Here is a 17,347-nt window from a genome sequence, read left to right on the forward strand (position 1 = left end):
CTTCCTTCAACTCCTGCCACGCCTTGTGCAGCTCGTTGATCAGCTGGCTGAACTCTGTCGCGTCTTCGTGGGCCTTATCGATCAACTTCTGCCCGTTGTTGCACACGGTGTTAACGCGCGGTTCGTGGTTCTCCACTTTAGTTTGCTGCGACTGGTTGTTCTGCTGCAACGTGTTAACCTGGGACAGCTTGTTGCCGTATTTCGTAGAGGTTGCCAGGGGCATTTTTTCGGCTATCCATAGAAGCTCGTTCTCGACATCCCGTCGGAACTGGAGGGCTTCCTTCTTCTCCAGCAGTCGCTGTCTTCCGATGAGGGGCTGCTTCATGAGCTGCAAGCGCTCCTCCACTTTGCTCTTTTTCAACTTGATTTTGTTGATGTCCTTGTCGGGTGCGGCTGTTTCCAGATGTTTAGTTTGCTTCTCCAGCTCATCGACTTGGCGCGCCTTGATGGCCATTTGCGTTTCGATCATTTGCCGCTTTTGCATCTAAATATTCACACAGGCCAAATCCGACCCCGTGTCATCGCTTTCGATTTGTTTCTCGAGTTCGTTCATTCATGAGTCCATGTCGTCGCAGGTCTGGTAAATCAGTACTTCGCGATTAGCGTCAGACAGTCGTTCACCCTTCTCCTTGGTGATTTGTTCCAGAACATCGAACTGATCGCCCAGTTCCTCAATCTTAGGGAGATTGCGGTTGCAAATTCCGGCTTCTCCTTGGCGAGTTTCCAGTTGGGATGCTCGACGTGCAGCAACTGTCTGGCGAGTTGATTAACTACTCTAGGCGCGTTCGAGTTCATCACTTTTTCAACGCTATCGTAGCGGTGTTTCATGATTTCCAAGTCCTCAACGTTCTTTAGTTTACCTTCAACGGTTGCCTGCAGGTCTTCAAATTTCTTAGCGTTGTCTTCCATTTTATCTAGCATCTCTTTGTATTTGTCATTCATTTTGTCCATTTTCCTACTGTTGTCGCTTATTTCGTCCATCATTTTCCTACTGTGGTCTTCCATTTTGTCATTCATTCTGCCAATTTTTTCGTCCATTTTCCTACTGTTGTCGCTCATTTGGTCCATCATTTTCCTACTGTTGTCGCTCATTTCGTCTTTCATCTGCATGAGCAGTGCAATCAAACTGGGGTTCTCTATTGCAGGGTCTTCCTTCTTTGATTTACTTCTTGTTTCCATCAAAATTCAACTTGGATTATGGTAAATCCCACTTCTAACACCAAATGTACCGTGGATGGCCGGGTATCAAACTCTTTCTTCAGCTTCCAACTTTTATTCACCTCGGTATAACTTTAAATGCGGAACAGGAACAAAGTAACTTCAAAATTACCGTCAACTTCACAAACAATAACAATAACCGACGGAAAACTCGCTTTTGCGACTCACGGGGTTCAACCTCTTCTGCACCCGGACGCTCCTGTCACTTCACTCCTCCCCTCTGGTTCTAGTCGCCGCTTATATAGTTTCCTCCAGGTAACCCAGAAGGTTCTCGAAATTTCCCGCTTGTCAGTCATATTTGACAGTAAATGGGGCTACCATTTACTAAAATACCATGAATTTCGATCCCCCCATTCCAAACGTGAGTACCCCAGGCCATTTCCGTTACAGTATGTTATCTTACGGAACAACACGGTTTCTAATCATACTTTTCACGCGGCTTTACGTTTGGCCGAGCCGTAGCGTATTCATGCCCCTCTAGAGGCCTGCCGCACGGTTCGTTCAGTTTACTGGTAGCCGACGTCGTTCGTTTTTTCAGTCTTTAAATATGGTCGTGTCAACCAAGGACCCGGACCGGAACGAAATAACTGTTCCGTTCCGGTTTCGGTCCAAGGCAAAATTTAAAATTTTGGTTCAGTCACGGTTCCGGTTTGGAAAATAATTTCCAATCCGGTTCCGGTTTTTTTTCGGTTCCAAAATCTATATATAACAACGAACGAGGACAAAGATACTCTAATTAGGAATCTCACCATCTTTTTCCTTGCTTGTTGTATTATACAAGATAAAAGATGCGCAAACTATCCACTGCTTCATACGGTACTTCGGCTGGTTGTATGGTAGGGGGTAGGAGTGTAGGAGGACTAGCAACCCCACACAAGGATTGAAATTCAAGTAACATTAAATGGAACAACATTGCAATAAAGACTCCCATACAAATATTAATTTAATCGTTATATTTTTGAAAAGTAATTTGTCAATGAATTTTCTGACTTTAGCGTTTTCTCTTCTTTCCGTTTTAACTCAGGTCCACAACTTCGTCAATTCCTCTTCTTTCACTCTTATTTCCGTTTAAACATTGTTTTTCCTGGTTCATTTCTTCGCTATTTTTTGAGGAGTTGCTTTTGTCCAACATTTCAATTTCAAATGTTTCTTTGTTGGTGATCGAAAAACTAAAATAATTTAACTTAAAAAAGAATTAAAAAAATAGTGTATTAACGTACGGTGTTTGCTCACAAATAATTGTTCCTCTAAAATTGTTTCTTTAATATTTGACCTCGAAGGCGGCAACAAAAATTTGAGTCCTGGGAATAACCTCTCAACACTAACTTGAGTTGCCGGTACGCTTAATAATACTTGAGCAAGCATGTATAACTCGGGATTAAGATCTTCCTTTTTCTTCCAGAAATCAAAAATCGTTTCATTTTTCCGTAAGCGTATGCGGCTTTGTTCCACTTTATAGGAATTTAAAATATTTTCAATTTTGTTAGGGGCTACAAATGAACCTTGTGAAGAAAATTCGTTCTGATTAATTCCTTCTAAAAATTTTTGCTGTGAATCTTTATGTCTCAAAAAGACTTCCATTTCATCGCTTGATGAATTAGATGATTCAGTTTCCATATCGTGTTGGTCAGAGTCACATTTAGAATTAGAAGAATTGCACTCTTAAGAATATCAGTTTAGTCCAAAACGACTTTAAATGTGCTTTTGCTCTTTCCACTTGATTGTCGTCTAAAACTATCTTATACCGAGGGTCGAAAAATATCCCAGCAAGGATTATTTTTCATTTGCTTGTAAAATGTACAGTAATTTCTTTCAAACGTTACAAGCAAAACCGAAATAAAATATTTCGGTTCCGGTTCAGCACCTAACAGTGTGTTAATGTCAAATATGGGTTCCGTTACGGTTCCGGTCCAAAAAAAAAACAGTTCCGTTTCGGTTTTGGGTCCATGACGGTTCCGGTCCGGGTCCCTGGTGTCAACTGATTAAATAAATAGTGAAAATTGATGAAAATGGACTTCGACACAGAAAAATTCATTATTTAAATCCGGAATCAACCATCCGCTTGGAATACAAAATGTGCAGAATATTCCGATAAAAATTGAAAACTAACTGCATGGGAATTAATTGTAAATGTTTATGGTGCTGAATTATCCACGGAAGAAAAGGAAAAACTAGGTAAGTTATTTAATTACTTTATTAAATATAATTATCCTGCCAGTCTGCAACACAAACAAAATTAGAGCTTTTAAAGGTAATCACAGACGCCCAATTTCCTAATTAGCCAAACACATCATGGGCCTATGCAAGGCCCAACACACCATATTGTGGATATTAAACCGCACACCACTCAAGAGTCAACCCGTATTTTTTTAGTGCAAGAGCTGGAAGTACAATCGCCTTTATCCTCAGCGGATTCAGCGGCCTTCCAGGACTCCCAGAACAGTGGATTGTCATATGTTGAACTATCTAATCCTTTGTAAGAATCTTTATGAACTGCGGTCTCTAAAATATATACCTATTTACAAGAAAGTATATGTAATTGTTTACTTACCGTAATACTATTACTAATTTTCCTTCAGGCTTAATACTATTCCAAAATCGTGTGTCTTTCTTTGTGATCAATGGATGCTCCATAATTCTTGAAATGTTTTTCAACTGATTCTCGTATACCTATCCAAAAAAATTATCCAGCACTTCGAAAAATATTGCAAACTGCTTGGTTTCTTCTCGAGTTTGCAAAAAGGATGTACCCAGTACTCCTTATTGTCTTTTTTGTTTTTCGTATAACGTTTATAGTCAGAAACCGCTAGTTCCTTCCTAATGGCCCTCGTATAATCGAAAGTGTGTTCAATGAATTTCAGAAGGAATTTGAAGACGGTACGCAGGACGTCACTTGGTAAGACTTCATCACCTCCCATTAGCGTTCGTCTTGCTGTTGCTGTGGCTTGCAATAGCGTATTATTTCTTGAGTTGTTCATCCACAAATTCGCATTAGAATAGTAGAATGCGACCTCAAAACTCTATGACTGTATTTCCAACACGTATACACAGACCGGATGTGTGTAGTATATAGAGACAATTATGTTAAGTCGTTGGTAATTCAAGTTTTGAAAACTTTAACGGAACACGGCTCAAACATTCAGCCAAAAATGGCTTGCACGCGAGTCTGGTCTGGTAATTTATTAATTACCAGACTTACCAGGGAAATGTCTTGCGAATGCATATATGGGTTTTATCAATACACCAACGAACATAAAGAGCAACTTAGATTAGATTACAATACATGTTTTCAATTGAAAACATTGGGCTTTGAAGCAAAAATATATGATTTACACATTTTTAGCATTATGGGAGATAGAAGTAGTACAAAATGATCCATGTAGAGGTGGTGCAGGGCATTGGGACTCTTTATATCGTTTCAAACATTTATCCACGGGACAGTATTTGGCAGCGTCCCCAGATGTTGACGAAGTTGATAAGTCCGACCCTAGGGAAAGTGCCAAATATCACTTAATTCCTGTGAGCCACTCATTCGAACGGAATGAGATTGCCTCCCTCTTTGAGCTAGGGCCTACAAATCTGCCACCTGCCGATTCTTTGGTACCTCAGTCTAGCTATGTTCGACTGCACCATATATTTACGGATACCTGGGTGCATTCCACATCTACACCTATAGATAAAGATGAGGAAAAGCCGGTTATGTCAAAAGTGGGATGTGCACTAAGGAAAGAAGATAAAGAAGCTTTTGCTTTAATTCCTGTCTCCCCAGTCGAAGTGCGTGATCTGGATTTCGCCAATGACGCCTGCAAGCTGCTGTCTTCATTATCAGTAAAATTATCTAATGGAACCATTTCTCATAGTGAAAGACGGTAAAATATCAGAAATTAGTAGATATCGTTTATGATTGTAAATATTATGTAACTTTTAGATCCTTAACAACTCTTCTTCAGGACATAGTTTATTTTGTGGCCGAACTGGAAAATGAACAAAATAAGACAGAAGCTTTAGATCTAATAGTTACAAATCCAAATAGAGACAGGCAAAAACTTTTAAGAGAACAGGCTATTTTAAAACAACTTTTTAATATACTGCAAGTATGGAGTAGCCTTAATTTTAAGATACCATTTGAGCTACCCCATATATTCATCATTTTAGGGCCCTTTTCTAGAATCAGCCGGAGAATCTTCATTTTTAAAAATAGATGAATTGAACGATCCTCGACATGCCCCTTATAAATATATTTTCCGTTTATGTTATCGCATTCTGCGACTGAGTCAGCGAGATTATAGAAAAAACCAAGAGTATATAGCAAAACATTTCGGGTTTATGCAAAAGCAAATAGGTTATGACATTCTTGCAGAAGATACTATAACGGCGCTCCTTCACAACAATCGAAAGTTACTTGAAAAACATATTACACCAGCAGAAATAGAAACATTTGTAGGTTTGGTCAGGAAAAATATGAGTAATTGGGAAAGTAGATTTCTTGATTATCTCTCAGATCTTTGCATCTCAAACAAGAAAGCTATTCCAGTAACTCAAGAACTAATTTGCAAAAGTGTGTTAAGTCAAAAGAACTCTGACATTCTGATAGAAACAAGACTTATGGAAGTAGAATTGCACGAATTTGCTGAGGAAAATGAGAATCTTTTAGATGATGGCATAGAACAGTTGATAACAATGGTAGAGGACTATCAAGTAATGCTGTTATTAATTAATGGCCAAAAACAATTAGCCTTGACGGACTTGTGCGCTAAAGCCAAATTAGGCAGTAAAGATGATCAAGCCATTTTGGATTATTACCGTCATCAGCTAGACTTGTTTTCTAACATGTGTCTGAATCGACAGTACTTGGCTTTAAATAATCTATCTCCACATCTAGATATAGAACTCATCCTAAAGTGTATGTCAGATGAAAACGTTAGTTTTGATTTGCGCGCATCATTTTGCAGGCTGATGCTACACTTACATGTAGACAGGGATCCTCAGGAACCTGTCACTCCTGTTAAATATGCAAGGCTGTGGTCCGAGATTCCCCCACATATGTCTATAATAGAGTAAGTATCATACATATTTTTCTGTGCAGTGATTTTAGTTTTTGTGTAGTTTGTTTTATTACTAATCTTTCTAAATTTTAGTTATGATTGTAATAAAATGCCTGATCCTAACAAAGAAGCCGTACGTGCCAAGTTTTCCTCTACAATTGCTTTTGTAGGTGGTTATCTATGCAACGTAGTTGCCAAAATGTGGTCTTTTGCCGATCAGGAACAAAATAAACTTACTTTTGAGGTTGAATTTACATTAGTGCTATAGCATGCAATCGTAACTGAAGATGTGTGGTTTTAGGTTGTTAAACTGGCTAGAGAATTAATCTATTTCGGTTTTTATAGTTTCTCTGATTTGCTTGAATTAACTAAAACTCTTTTACGCATTTTGGATTGTGTTGCGGAATCAGATTTAATCGATGGAAGAATACCTATAGGGGAAGTTGATTGTAAGTATACACTCGAAGAATTCGAATTAAATTTGTGAAATGTAAATATCATGCTCAATTGACATTACTTGTATACCGTTTCTAATTCTAAAGTCAGATTGATACCACAATATTAATATTTTTTCAAATCGGCTATGACATTTGTTGACACTTTAATTATATTAAGTTGAGAAAATAATCATACATAAAATGAATATGAAATTGCAATTGCAGCAATTTATGTTGGATAATGACTATAAATTGACAACGCGACTGCAAGCTGATCATGATCTGTAAAGTTATCATTTTACATATAATATATTTTTTTAGTTACCCTGAAACCTAAGTCATATGTTCTCCTATTGCATGCGGTGTTTGCTATGTTTTTTTTACTTTATAAAACATAAGTTAATTTATAACATTTAGAAAATTAGCAGTAAATATAGGTTCAGTGAAGAGCAATTTAGTAGTTTGATCAGAAATATGAAGAAATGTATGTTTGGTTTTAACTTAAGGTTCTGGATATTTACATTTAACATATTAGTACAGAAAAATTTTGATATTTTGGGTAACATACAATATTTTTGAATTTGTAGCCGAAGGGGGGGTTTTAAGAACTATTGGCGACATGGGAGCAGTTATGACCTCCTTAACCTTAGGACCTAACGGTAGATCTATCGCTACGACAAATGCAGGCAGTAATTCCAAATCATCTGTTTTCCATAAAGAATATCCATTGGTAATGGATACAAAATTGAAAATCATTGAAATTTTAGAGGTACTTTTATATCTTGGTAAATATGCGTTATTGTGGCACATAAATACATTTCAGTTCATATTAGATGTGCGGTTGGATTACAGGATAAGTTGCCTACTAAGTATATTTAAACAAGAATTTGATGAGTCGGAAAAGAATAGTCCTGTAAATGTGAACTTAGGTCAAAAAAACATTGATTTAGAGCTAATCGGAAGCCAAGCAGAAGGCATTTTTGGAACTAGCGAGGAATGTGCAGTTCTGGATTTAGACGGGCACGGTGGAAGGACTTTTCTTCGAGTTCTTCTTCATTTAACAATGCACGACTATCCCCCATTAGTTTCCGGCGCTTTACATTTGCTTTTCAGACATTTCAGTCAAAGGCAAGAAGTTCTGCAATCTTTCAGACAAGTTCAATTGCTGGTTTCGGATAGTGATGTAGAATCTTACAAGCAAATCAAGACTGACTTAGATGTCTTGCGACAAAGCGTCGAGAAGTCAGAACTATGGGTGTACAAGTCTAGAAGTGATGAACACGGAATTGGAAAGAAAAATAAAGAGGAAGAAGATGATATCACACCCAGCAAGCCAATGCTAAGTGTATTAGAGAAGAAAGGATCTGCTATCAATTTAGACGTTGGCCCACTTTTACATCCAGAGCAAGCAGAAGAATATAAGAAAATTCAACAAATTTTAATACGAATGAACAAGTTGTGTACTCAAGAATTTCCGTCGGTTAAACCGAGAAAACATGAACAAAGATTGCTTAGAAATGTTGGGGTTCATACTGTGGTTTTAGATTTATTACAAGTTCCATATGATGAGAAAGAAGACATTAGAATGAACGAACTTATGCGATTAGCCCACGAATTTCTACAAAACTTTTGTTTGGGCAACCAACAAAACCAAATCTTACTATACAAGCATTTGGATCTTTTCTTAAATCCAGGGGTAAGTCAATTACCATTACTCATTTTAAGTAATATATTGCCTTATTTCATATGAAATATTTTCCAACAGTAATGAAATACTTTATCAGATCCATCAATAAATCAGCAAACCTTTCGAAGAAGCTGATACTATTTCACCTTTGCTTTCGTTTTTGTTAATTGCTGGTGACCCACAACAAATCTAAGCGAAATACTATTTTACGTTTTTTTGTCTTTTCTAAAATAAATTTTACGGGATATTTAGCTCTCACTCTATGAACTTACTAAACTAAACGTACTTCTTTTTGTATCATCCAGATTGAGTATGAGAAATATTATGCTTAAACTTCGGGTAAAAATATATTCTGCTGTTTCCGTAGAAGATAACAATTCTGTCTGTGTTTGAGCCCGTAACATTGTGTGGTTTTTGCGATCATTGGAACGACATTTTTTTGCCTTTCAGATTAGAGAAGCGCAAACTGTATGTGCAATTTTCCAAGATAATCCTACATTATGCAATGAAGAAAATGAAAAAGTGATTCAAGATTTTGTTCGATTTATCGAAACTCATGGGCGGCACGTGCAGTACTTAAAGTTTCTGCAAACTATCGTCAAAGCTGATAACCAGTTTATTCGAAAATGCCAGGACATGGTTATGCAAGAGGTAAATAACAAAATTATAATTTATGAAGCCAGACAAATTCTAATTGGACTTTTGTTTCCAGTTAATTAATGCAGGAGAGGAAGTGTTAGTATTTTACAATGACAAAGCATCCTTCAATCATTTTATTGAAATGATGCGCTCGGAAAGACATTGTATGGATGAAAGCAGCCCTTTAAAATACCACGTAGAACTTGTAAAACTTTTGGCTTGCTGCACCATGGGGAAAAATGTTTACACTGAAATAAAGTGTCACAGTTTACTTCCTTTAGATGATATCGTAGGCATGGTTACTCACGCCGATTGTATTCCAGAAGTCAAAGAAGCATATGTTGGCTTTTTACATCATTGCTATATAGATACTGAGGTTGAAATGAAAGAAATATACACCAGCAATCATATGTGGACTTTATTTGAAAAGTCGTTCTTAGTGGATATGGCTGATATAGCTACAGCCCCTAGCGATAGAAAGCATCCAGATAAAGCTTTGGAAAACTATGTGACCAATTGTGTTATGAATTTAATAACAACTTTTTTTAAAAGCCCCTTTTCCGATCAAAGCACCACAGTTCAGGTAAGATGCTAATTTAAATCATAGATCAAGCTTTCCAGTTCTAACATGCAACATATTTGTTTGTCGCTTGCACTCATTTAGTTTAGTTTTTTATATTATGGGAAAGCGTATAAGGTTGTCAAACTTTTCTGATAACACTTGAGTAATGTGTAATTATTGGGTATATTGTTATAAACATCCGAATAAAGCAAGGGTATACTGAAGTTATTCTACTGGGGACGATTATGAGTTAATTTCAAAATTAAATTGAAATATAAGTAACTTTTGTGCATTGACTGTACTCGATATGGAGGCGCGACGATCTTCCCACTCTATTTCGATGCTAACGGTCATCATTTCCAGAATATTAGAAGGCTGTTCGATCTTTTGGGTACAAGGCATCTCGTCTCACTTATTCCGAGAATGTCCGCGATCATCCTTCTCATTTTCTGAATAGCATTATCAAGTTTTTGGCCATAAACTGAGTGGTTTGCTGGCCATCGCCATATGGAACAATATGTATTGCTGTTACAGCAGGAATGAAAGATTTTCTCAAACTTTCAAAATCAAACGTGAAACTTCATTAAATAATTCGTGCAAAATACTACCACAAAAGCTCAACAACTATATAGCGAAATCAATCAACTCATTTAACTAAGCCCTAAATATTGGTTATATGGGTGTAAACCTAATCTAGGAACTATAATTTCATGGTTTAACATTTCTGATGCAAATATTATTTTTGTAGACTCGGCAACCGATTTTTGTACAGCTTTTACAATCAGCCTTCAGGGTCTCCCAGTGTCTTTGGTTATCAGCGTCGCAACGTTTTAATGTTGAAAACTGTATTCGTACACTATCGGAAGTTGGTTAGTGACATTTTATTACAACTATATTGTAATGACGTAAATGAAATGTATATCAAAAAATTTTCCTAAATAAAAAACCATATATTTATTGAATAACCGGGGAATATTTATTGATATACTCAGTTTGTATATCTAAAGGAATATATTATGACTTTATCAATACTAATAATGTCTCAATTAATAATAACTTGTTAAATTTTAGCTAAACATAGAGGCATAGCAATACCGCTAGACTTAGAAAGTCAGGTGACACCCATGTTTAATAAAGCCAGTATTCTCACTAGGCAAACTAGCAAATGGTTAACTGCATCTAAAACCCCAAAAATAGAACGAACGCAGTCCACAGTAAATATTATAGTTGCAATTACATACGTATAACAAAATTGTCATCGCTGTTTTAGTTAATGAGATTAGATAGAAGTATTATAGAAGGATTACAAGACATCGTGTCGCTTTTGGAAGACCAGTTAAAGCCCTTGGTGCAATCGGAATTATCTCTTTTGGTCGACGTTCTGTACAGACCTGAACTGCTTTTTCCAGATGGAACAGAGTCGCGAAGACGATGTGAAAATGGAGGATTCATTCGAAGGTAGTAAAAAACACCAGTATAAATGTCTGTCATATAAAGTTTTACAGGTTAATAAAGCATACGGAAAAACTGTTAGAAGAAAAAGAAGAAAAGCTATGTGTGAAAGTCCTACGGACCTTACGAAAAATGATGGCTGTGGATCCAGATTATGGAGAGAAGGTTAATTATAAAATACGTGTTTAACAAATATATTTGTTACTTAAATTGACCATTTTTTTAAATGCTGCTTAGAGCGAAAGTCAGTTAAAAGATGATATGGTATAGTATTTTTTCGAGTTTCCCCTTTTCGTGTGTATCCCATTTGTAAATTTTGTAATTATTTATTACCTCGTACTGTGTGTTTTCCCAATTGATGGTACCTTTTTGAATGTATTCTTACTAGTTTCTAATACTCGTTTTCAAATTTACAGGGAGACGTTCTTCGTAACAGCTTATTAAGCAGGTATTTTGGCAAAAATTTCACTCAAAACCACGAAAATGTCACTATTGCCAATTGTCAAATACCTGTTACTCATGGACCAGGAGGTAATAACAATGTATCACTTCAGCTCTCTGGCTTTAAACCCGCTTTAACTTCAGCAAAAATCATCAGTAGAGCTGGGCAAACACTTCATGAAGTTCAAGCACATTTAGATAAAGAAGGGGCTTCAGATTTAGTCGTAGAATTGGTAATAAAGTCAGTTAATTCTCCTTCCATTTTTGGCGAAGCTGTCGAATTGGGAATAGCACTATTGGAAGGGGGTAACTCGATAATTCAGAAAAGCATGTTTAATAAACTTTTAGGGGGAGATCTCAGCCAATCCTTTTTTAAGGCAAGTGCCTTGCTTTCGAGTATATATTTGCTAATCATATCCTAATTTCAGGTATTTTACGATAAAATGCGAGATTCCCAATCGGAAATAAAGTCCACCGTCAGTGTGAATACTTCTGATATGGCAGCAAAAGTCCATGATGACAAACAAGATGGAAAAGAATTAGATAAGCTCTCTAAAAAGCAAGGAAAGACTAACGGAATACTGATAAGCGATGAACTCAGAGAAGAACTGAGTAGAGCTGCCGAGTCGACCTCTCAAGCATATACTCATATAAGAAATATGGCAACTGGAGACGATAACTTAATATCAAATGCTACAAGTGCCTTTGAAGATTTATTGGCAGAGAAACTTGAGAAGCATCGGGAAAGAGACGAGCAAAATAGTCTTTCCAATAAAGTTTTGATAATGCAGCCAATTTTACGATTTCTGCAATTGCTTTGTGAAAATCATAATCCGAAGCTGCAAAATCTACTGAGAAATCAAAATAATAAAACGAACTTTAATTTGGTATCTGAGACGCTGATGTTTTTAGATTGTATTTGTGGCTCTACAACAGGGGGATTAGGACTTTTGGGCCTATATATAAATGAAAACAATGTTTCGCTCATCAACCAAACCTTAGAAACTTTAACTGAGTATTGCCAAGGTCCTTGTCATGAAAATCAAAACTGCATCGCTACACACGAATCTAGCGGGCTTGATATCATTACTGCTTTAATACTTAATGATATTAACCCTCTAGGGAAATCAAGAATGGATTTAGTTTTAGAGCTAAAAAATAATGCCTCTAAGCTTCTTTTAGCCATAATGGAAAGCAGAGGTGATAGTGAAAATGCGGAAAGAATATTATCAAATATGAACCCAAAACAACTAGTTGAAGTTGCTTGTAAAGCATTCCATCAAGAAACTAATGATGAAGATGATATGGATGATCCTAATATAGACGATGTGGTTTCACCCAAAGAAGTTGGTCATAATATTTATATCCTCTGCCATCAGTTAGCTCAACATCATAAAGAACTAGCAAACTGGTTGATACCTTCGGATTGTTTGGATCCCAAGGTACAAAAGGCCTTAGAATACTATAATACTCACACCGCACAAATTGAAATAGTTAGGCATGATCGCACACTAGAACAAATAGTGTTTCCTATACCAGAGATTTGCGAATATATCACTAAAGATACCAAAATCAAAGTACTTAATACTGCTGAAAGAGATGATCAAGGATCCAAAGTTGCCGCTTTCTTCGAGAGAACGGACAATATGTTTAGTGAGATGAACTGGCAAAAGAAACTAAGAGGTATAGTAACATTTTCTTTGAACTTGGTGTTAAGAAAACAGTTTCTATTTTAAGCTCAACCGGTGTTATTTTGGGTCAGCAGTTACATGTCGTTGTGGAGTAATATCCTGTTTAATTGTGCAGTATTAATCAATCTTATAGTTGCCTGTTTTTATCCATTTGAACATATATTACCCCGTGAGTATTTGTTATCAAGTAAGTTTAGATAATAGTTGGCAATGTGTCAAACGATAACTCCATTGTAGAAATCAGTTCTACTATCTCGATATTAATATGGTTTGCTATGTTGGTCTCGTCAGCCATAGTGATAACGCTGCCTAGAGAAACCGGAATACGTACATTAGTAGTGTCTACCATATTGAGGCTGATATACTCTCTAGGACCAGAACCAACTTTATGGCTTCTTGGTTCAATAACTATACTTTTGAAAGGCATTCACCTAGTTAGTATAATGGGAAACCATGGTACTCTTACAAAAACATATCAACAAATTCTAACTGATGCCGAACTGGTATATCACCTGACTTATTTAGTTTTCTGTATGCTGGGACTTGTTATGCATCCATTTTTTTACTCTTTCTTGGTGGGTATATTACAATATAGATAAAAAAAATATTTCTTTGTTATACATTTTTAGTTGTTCGACGTTGTGTATAGAGAAGAAACATTGTTGAATGTGATTAGATCAGTAACGAGAAACGGCCGATCGATTATTTTAACTGCTGTATTAGCTTTAATCTTGGTGTATATGTTTTCCATTATTGGTTACATGTTCTTCAGAGATGATTTCATTGTGAGTGTTAATAAAAAAGAAGGTAACATTACCAAATTTAGAAAACCATGCAACGTTGAATCAATACATACATTTTTATAGATGGTACTTGCGAAAAGATATCCCAGCTCACAGGGCAGGGCAACAGGCAGTTTAAAAACGATGAAGTTGATAAATATTGTGAACTGACTGATTCAGGTGAAGAAAAAAAGGAACGTGCTTGTGACTCGTTAAGAATGTGTATTGTAACCACGTTAAACCAGGGTTTGCGAAATGGTGGAGGAATTGGAGATATTTTAAGAGCGCCCAGCAGTGAAGTATGTAAAAATGTATTTGTTACTTTTTATTAATATTGACATCCTTAGTAAAATTACAATTAACTATCGCAAAGTAACTTAAAGATAAAGTGTTTTCACAAATCAGCACACAATTATATAATTATTCTACTTTGTTTTAGGAATCTCTATTTGTTCCCAGGGTTGTATATGATCTGCTATTCTTCTTTGTTGTTATAATTATAGTACTTAATCTAATTTTTGGTGTTATCATCGATACATTTGCCGATTTGAGATCTGAGAAGCAACAAAAAGAGTTGATATTAAAGAACACTTGTTTTATCTGTGGTAAGTAGATTCGAAAATTCATGTTAACTATTTGAAAGTTTTTGGTAGTACCCAACAATTTTCGTTCTTTTTCTATTACTTGTTCACCCAGTTAGTCAAAAATCTGATGTTAGTACGTATGTCTTGTTCGAGTCGGCTTTTTAAATTGCTATTTTAAAATTATTGATTTGATTTATTGGCAAAAGCTAACAGTTTCTCTAATTTTTTTCACGTCATCATTTTAATTAATAAAAGGCAATGAATAGAGGCACAATAAGACTATTTATATATAGGCCGAAGCTTTAACTAATAAAAATGTACTCTTTTTGATATCCATAATTTTATTCATTTAACTAATTACTCAGTTATTTAAATCAATTTTTAATTAAATAAAACAACTTAAATATCAATAATCTGCATGTAACTTGAAAAAAGTAATCAAGCTGCATTAATAATAGTTATTATGTTTGTAGGGTTGAACAGATCAGCATTTGATAACAAAACTGTAAGCTTTGAAGAGCACGTAAAAAATGAGCACAACATGTGGCATTATTTGTACTTCATAGTCTTGATCCGAGTGAAAGATCCTACTGAATTTACTGGACCTGAAAGCTATGTTTACACTCTAGTAAAAGCTGTTAATCTAGATTGGTTTCCACGATTACGAGCGATGTCTTTAGCGGCGGTAGAAGGAGACGGAGAGCAAATAGAGCTTAGAAGTCTACAATCAGTTTTAGAAAATACTCAAAGTTTAGTAAAAAACTTGTCACATCAACTGATGGAGCTAAAGGAGCAGATGGCTGAGCAAAGAAAACAGAAACATCGCCTGGGACTTCTCAGCTCTGCGTCTACCTATCTACAAACCAATAACTTGGCTTAGAGTGATGTATTGTCTGTTAGTTGAAGTTTACGTAGCCTAGTCTTTGTCTGCAATACCTTTGTGTCGTTGATCATTTTTATAGTATAAAAATTACGTTTCAAGTGTTATTTTCCATATTAAATTGCATTGCTCCTCTTTCGTTAACTATAATTAACGGGAATGAACTTAAATGAAAATGTAAACATAAAAATGTTCCAGTAACAGAAACGTTGTTCCGGTAAGTGCAATTATCTCTTGTTTTTTCAGTTTGTTAAAAATGTAGACTGTCTTTGCATCATATATCAAGATCTGTTCGCGTCCTAGAATCCATTAAAGAAGCGAAGGAAACGTTTTAATTCAAAGCATTTGTTTATATATTTGTATTCTTGCCACCTACTACCAAGGTCAGTTAGGTCAGTTATACGTGTGTTAATGAATTTAAAATGCTCCAAGTTGTTAGTAATTGAAAATAGAAACTAAATACAAGTTTTGAATTATGCAGATTGTTATTTCTTTCCTTATCTTACATTAGTCGAACCGAAACAATACTTCTTCTGTTCAACATTGAAAGATAAATTATTCCAAACTTCTCCGAGGATCGAATCCCCAGCTGTGCACCATACACACGAATCCAAAAAGTATCGAGCTGGCAAATTGCACTAAAGGAGCACATAGATGTTACCATAGAGATGTGACATAGATAAAGACAAGTGGAGAAAAGGAGCAGGACCAAAAAAAAGGCGAGTGGTCTCCTCCAGCGCAGTGATGCCAGATCGGTAAAATTAAAATCCCCGAATGATCACTTAAAAAATTTCCAGTTTCCCTTAGATTAAAAAATACATAAATAAAGATGTTTAAAGTACAAATATGCCAGTCACTTAAAGGGAATTTCCCTTTTCGGAAAGTGCACTCTCGTCTAGTGGTAGCCCCAATATATAAATGGGTGAGAGTCTCGACAGCTCTGGCGCGGATGAATGACGCGTAGATTCAAATTTTATATTTAGCGCAGTGAAAAATTGAAGAAGCATATTTAAATAAATTGCATCCAACATCTCGCCAGCTCTGGAGCTGGTTTTTTTATCTTCACGGTTTCTGTCCGAAAGTGCCAGTTTTTGTTTAAATTGAATTAAATATTGAGGCTAACACTAGACGCGAGTTAAATAATTATGCATAAGGAAAATAAGTGGCAACATTGGACTTTGTATAATTTCTGAATCACGGATCTGACTATTGACATGCATGACACAATGAATACAAGGTAGGATCTTGCGTGGATTTGCGTGACGTCAGTGGAAAACACTGGCGGGCGGCTTTTTGTCTGCTAAATGTGATTAAATATAGCTTATTTAGTCTTTGTCACATTTAATAATTTTTTTATAAATCTTCCTTATTATTACAAGATGCTTTGCAGCAGATTTTAGACTTGAAAATTAAAAGTAACAAAAATGTATTTATTTTGTAGACTAGCACAGTGGCCAGTTGTGCAATAAAGTATAGCGTTAGGTGAAAATGTATCCTTGCAGAAATAGTACATTACGATTCAAGAGACGGAAGTTCAAACAATGACCCAATGTTACTTTCCTATTATTTACGACGAAATATGCGGTTTGTGGTGCCGCGGATGATATGTAAATTTTAATACAAATGAAATGACTGCAGACCGCATTTTTTATATTTTTGAACCGACGCTTAAAAGTAGCAAACAATCTAGAGTACACTTTCCAACTACCAAACGCAAAATACTCAGTTTTGTCTACAAAATTCTCAAACATGCGCAAGCGCATTGACCCCATGATGCAATGAATTCATTGCACGACAATGACTTCATTGTACGACAATGAACTCATTGTATGATACAATCAATTCATTGTATGAACAGTGCATTCATTCGTTGTGATACAATTAATTCATTATTTCGTTTGGCTCAACCCGATTTCTCAAATGACACTC

At 36.0% G+C, this 17,347-nt stretch overlaps 1 protein-coding gene and 1 long non-coding RNA gene across 2 annotated transcripts in view; one reads left to right on the forward strand and one right to left on the reverse strand.

The window, feature by feature from the left end:
• LOC125505901 overlaps positions 1-14,117 on the reverse strand; it is a 17,529-nt gene extending 3,412 nt beyond the window's left edge. The window contains exon 1 of the long non-coding RNA XR_007282539.1: positions 14,029-14,117. This is a non-coding gene — a long non-coding RNA (uncharacterized LOC125505901). The remainder of the gene's footprint in view (positions 1-14,028) is intronic.
• Positions 1-15,894, forward strand: part of LOC109537933 (inositol 1,4,5-trisphosphate receptor) — a 20,149-nt gene extending 4,255 nt beyond the window's left edge. The window contains exons 7-28 of the mRNA XM_019904908.2: positions 4,562-5,087; positions 5,147-5,312; positions 5,374-6,275; positions 6,357-6,507; positions 6,565-6,712; positions 7,288-7,469; positions 7,524-8,396; positions 8,838-9,038; positions 9,100-9,609; positions 10,337-10,457; positions 10,660-10,802; positions 10,859-11,046; positions 11,094-11,205; positions 11,457-11,571; positions 11,626-11,858; positions 11,910-13,164; positions 13,219-13,341; positions 13,410-13,747; positions 13,802-13,979; positions 14,039-14,253; positions 14,394-14,559; positions 15,012-15,894. Of these exons, the coding sequence (XP_019760467.2) occupies positions 4,562-5,087; positions 5,147-5,312; positions 5,374-6,275; positions 6,357-6,507; positions 6,565-6,712; positions 7,288-7,469; positions 7,524-8,396; positions 8,838-9,038; positions 9,100-9,609; positions 10,337-10,457; positions 10,660-10,802; positions 10,859-11,046; positions 11,094-11,205; positions 11,457-11,571; positions 11,626-11,858; positions 11,910-13,164; positions 13,219-13,341; positions 13,410-13,747; positions 13,802-13,979; positions 14,039-14,253; positions 14,394-14,559; positions 15,012-15,418 (7,253 nt within the window). The 3' untranslated portion in view covers positions 15,419-15,894. The remainder of the gene's footprint in view (positions 1-4,561; positions 5,088-5,146; positions 5,313-5,373; positions 6,276-6,356; positions 6,508-6,564; positions 6,713-7,287; positions 7,470-7,523; positions 8,397-8,837; positions 9,039-9,099; positions 9,610-10,336; positions 10,458-10,659; positions 10,803-10,858; positions 11,047-11,093; positions 11,206-11,456; positions 11,572-11,625; positions 11,859-11,909; positions 13,165-13,218; positions 13,342-13,409; positions 13,748-13,801; positions 13,980-14,038; positions 14,254-14,393; positions 14,560-15,011) is intronic.
• Positions 15,895-17,347: the final 1,453 nt, after the last annotated feature.

Source organism: Dendroctonus ponderosae, unplaced genomic scaffold, assembly GCF_020466585.1.
Source record: "Dendroctonus ponderosae isolate FM_Combo_2020 unplaced genomic scaffold, Dpon_F_20191213v2 Dpon_F_20191213_1, whole genome shotgun sequence".
Lineage (NCBI taxonomy): Eukaryota > Metazoa > Arthropoda > Insecta > Coleoptera > Curculionidae > Dendroctonus > Dendroctonus ponderosae.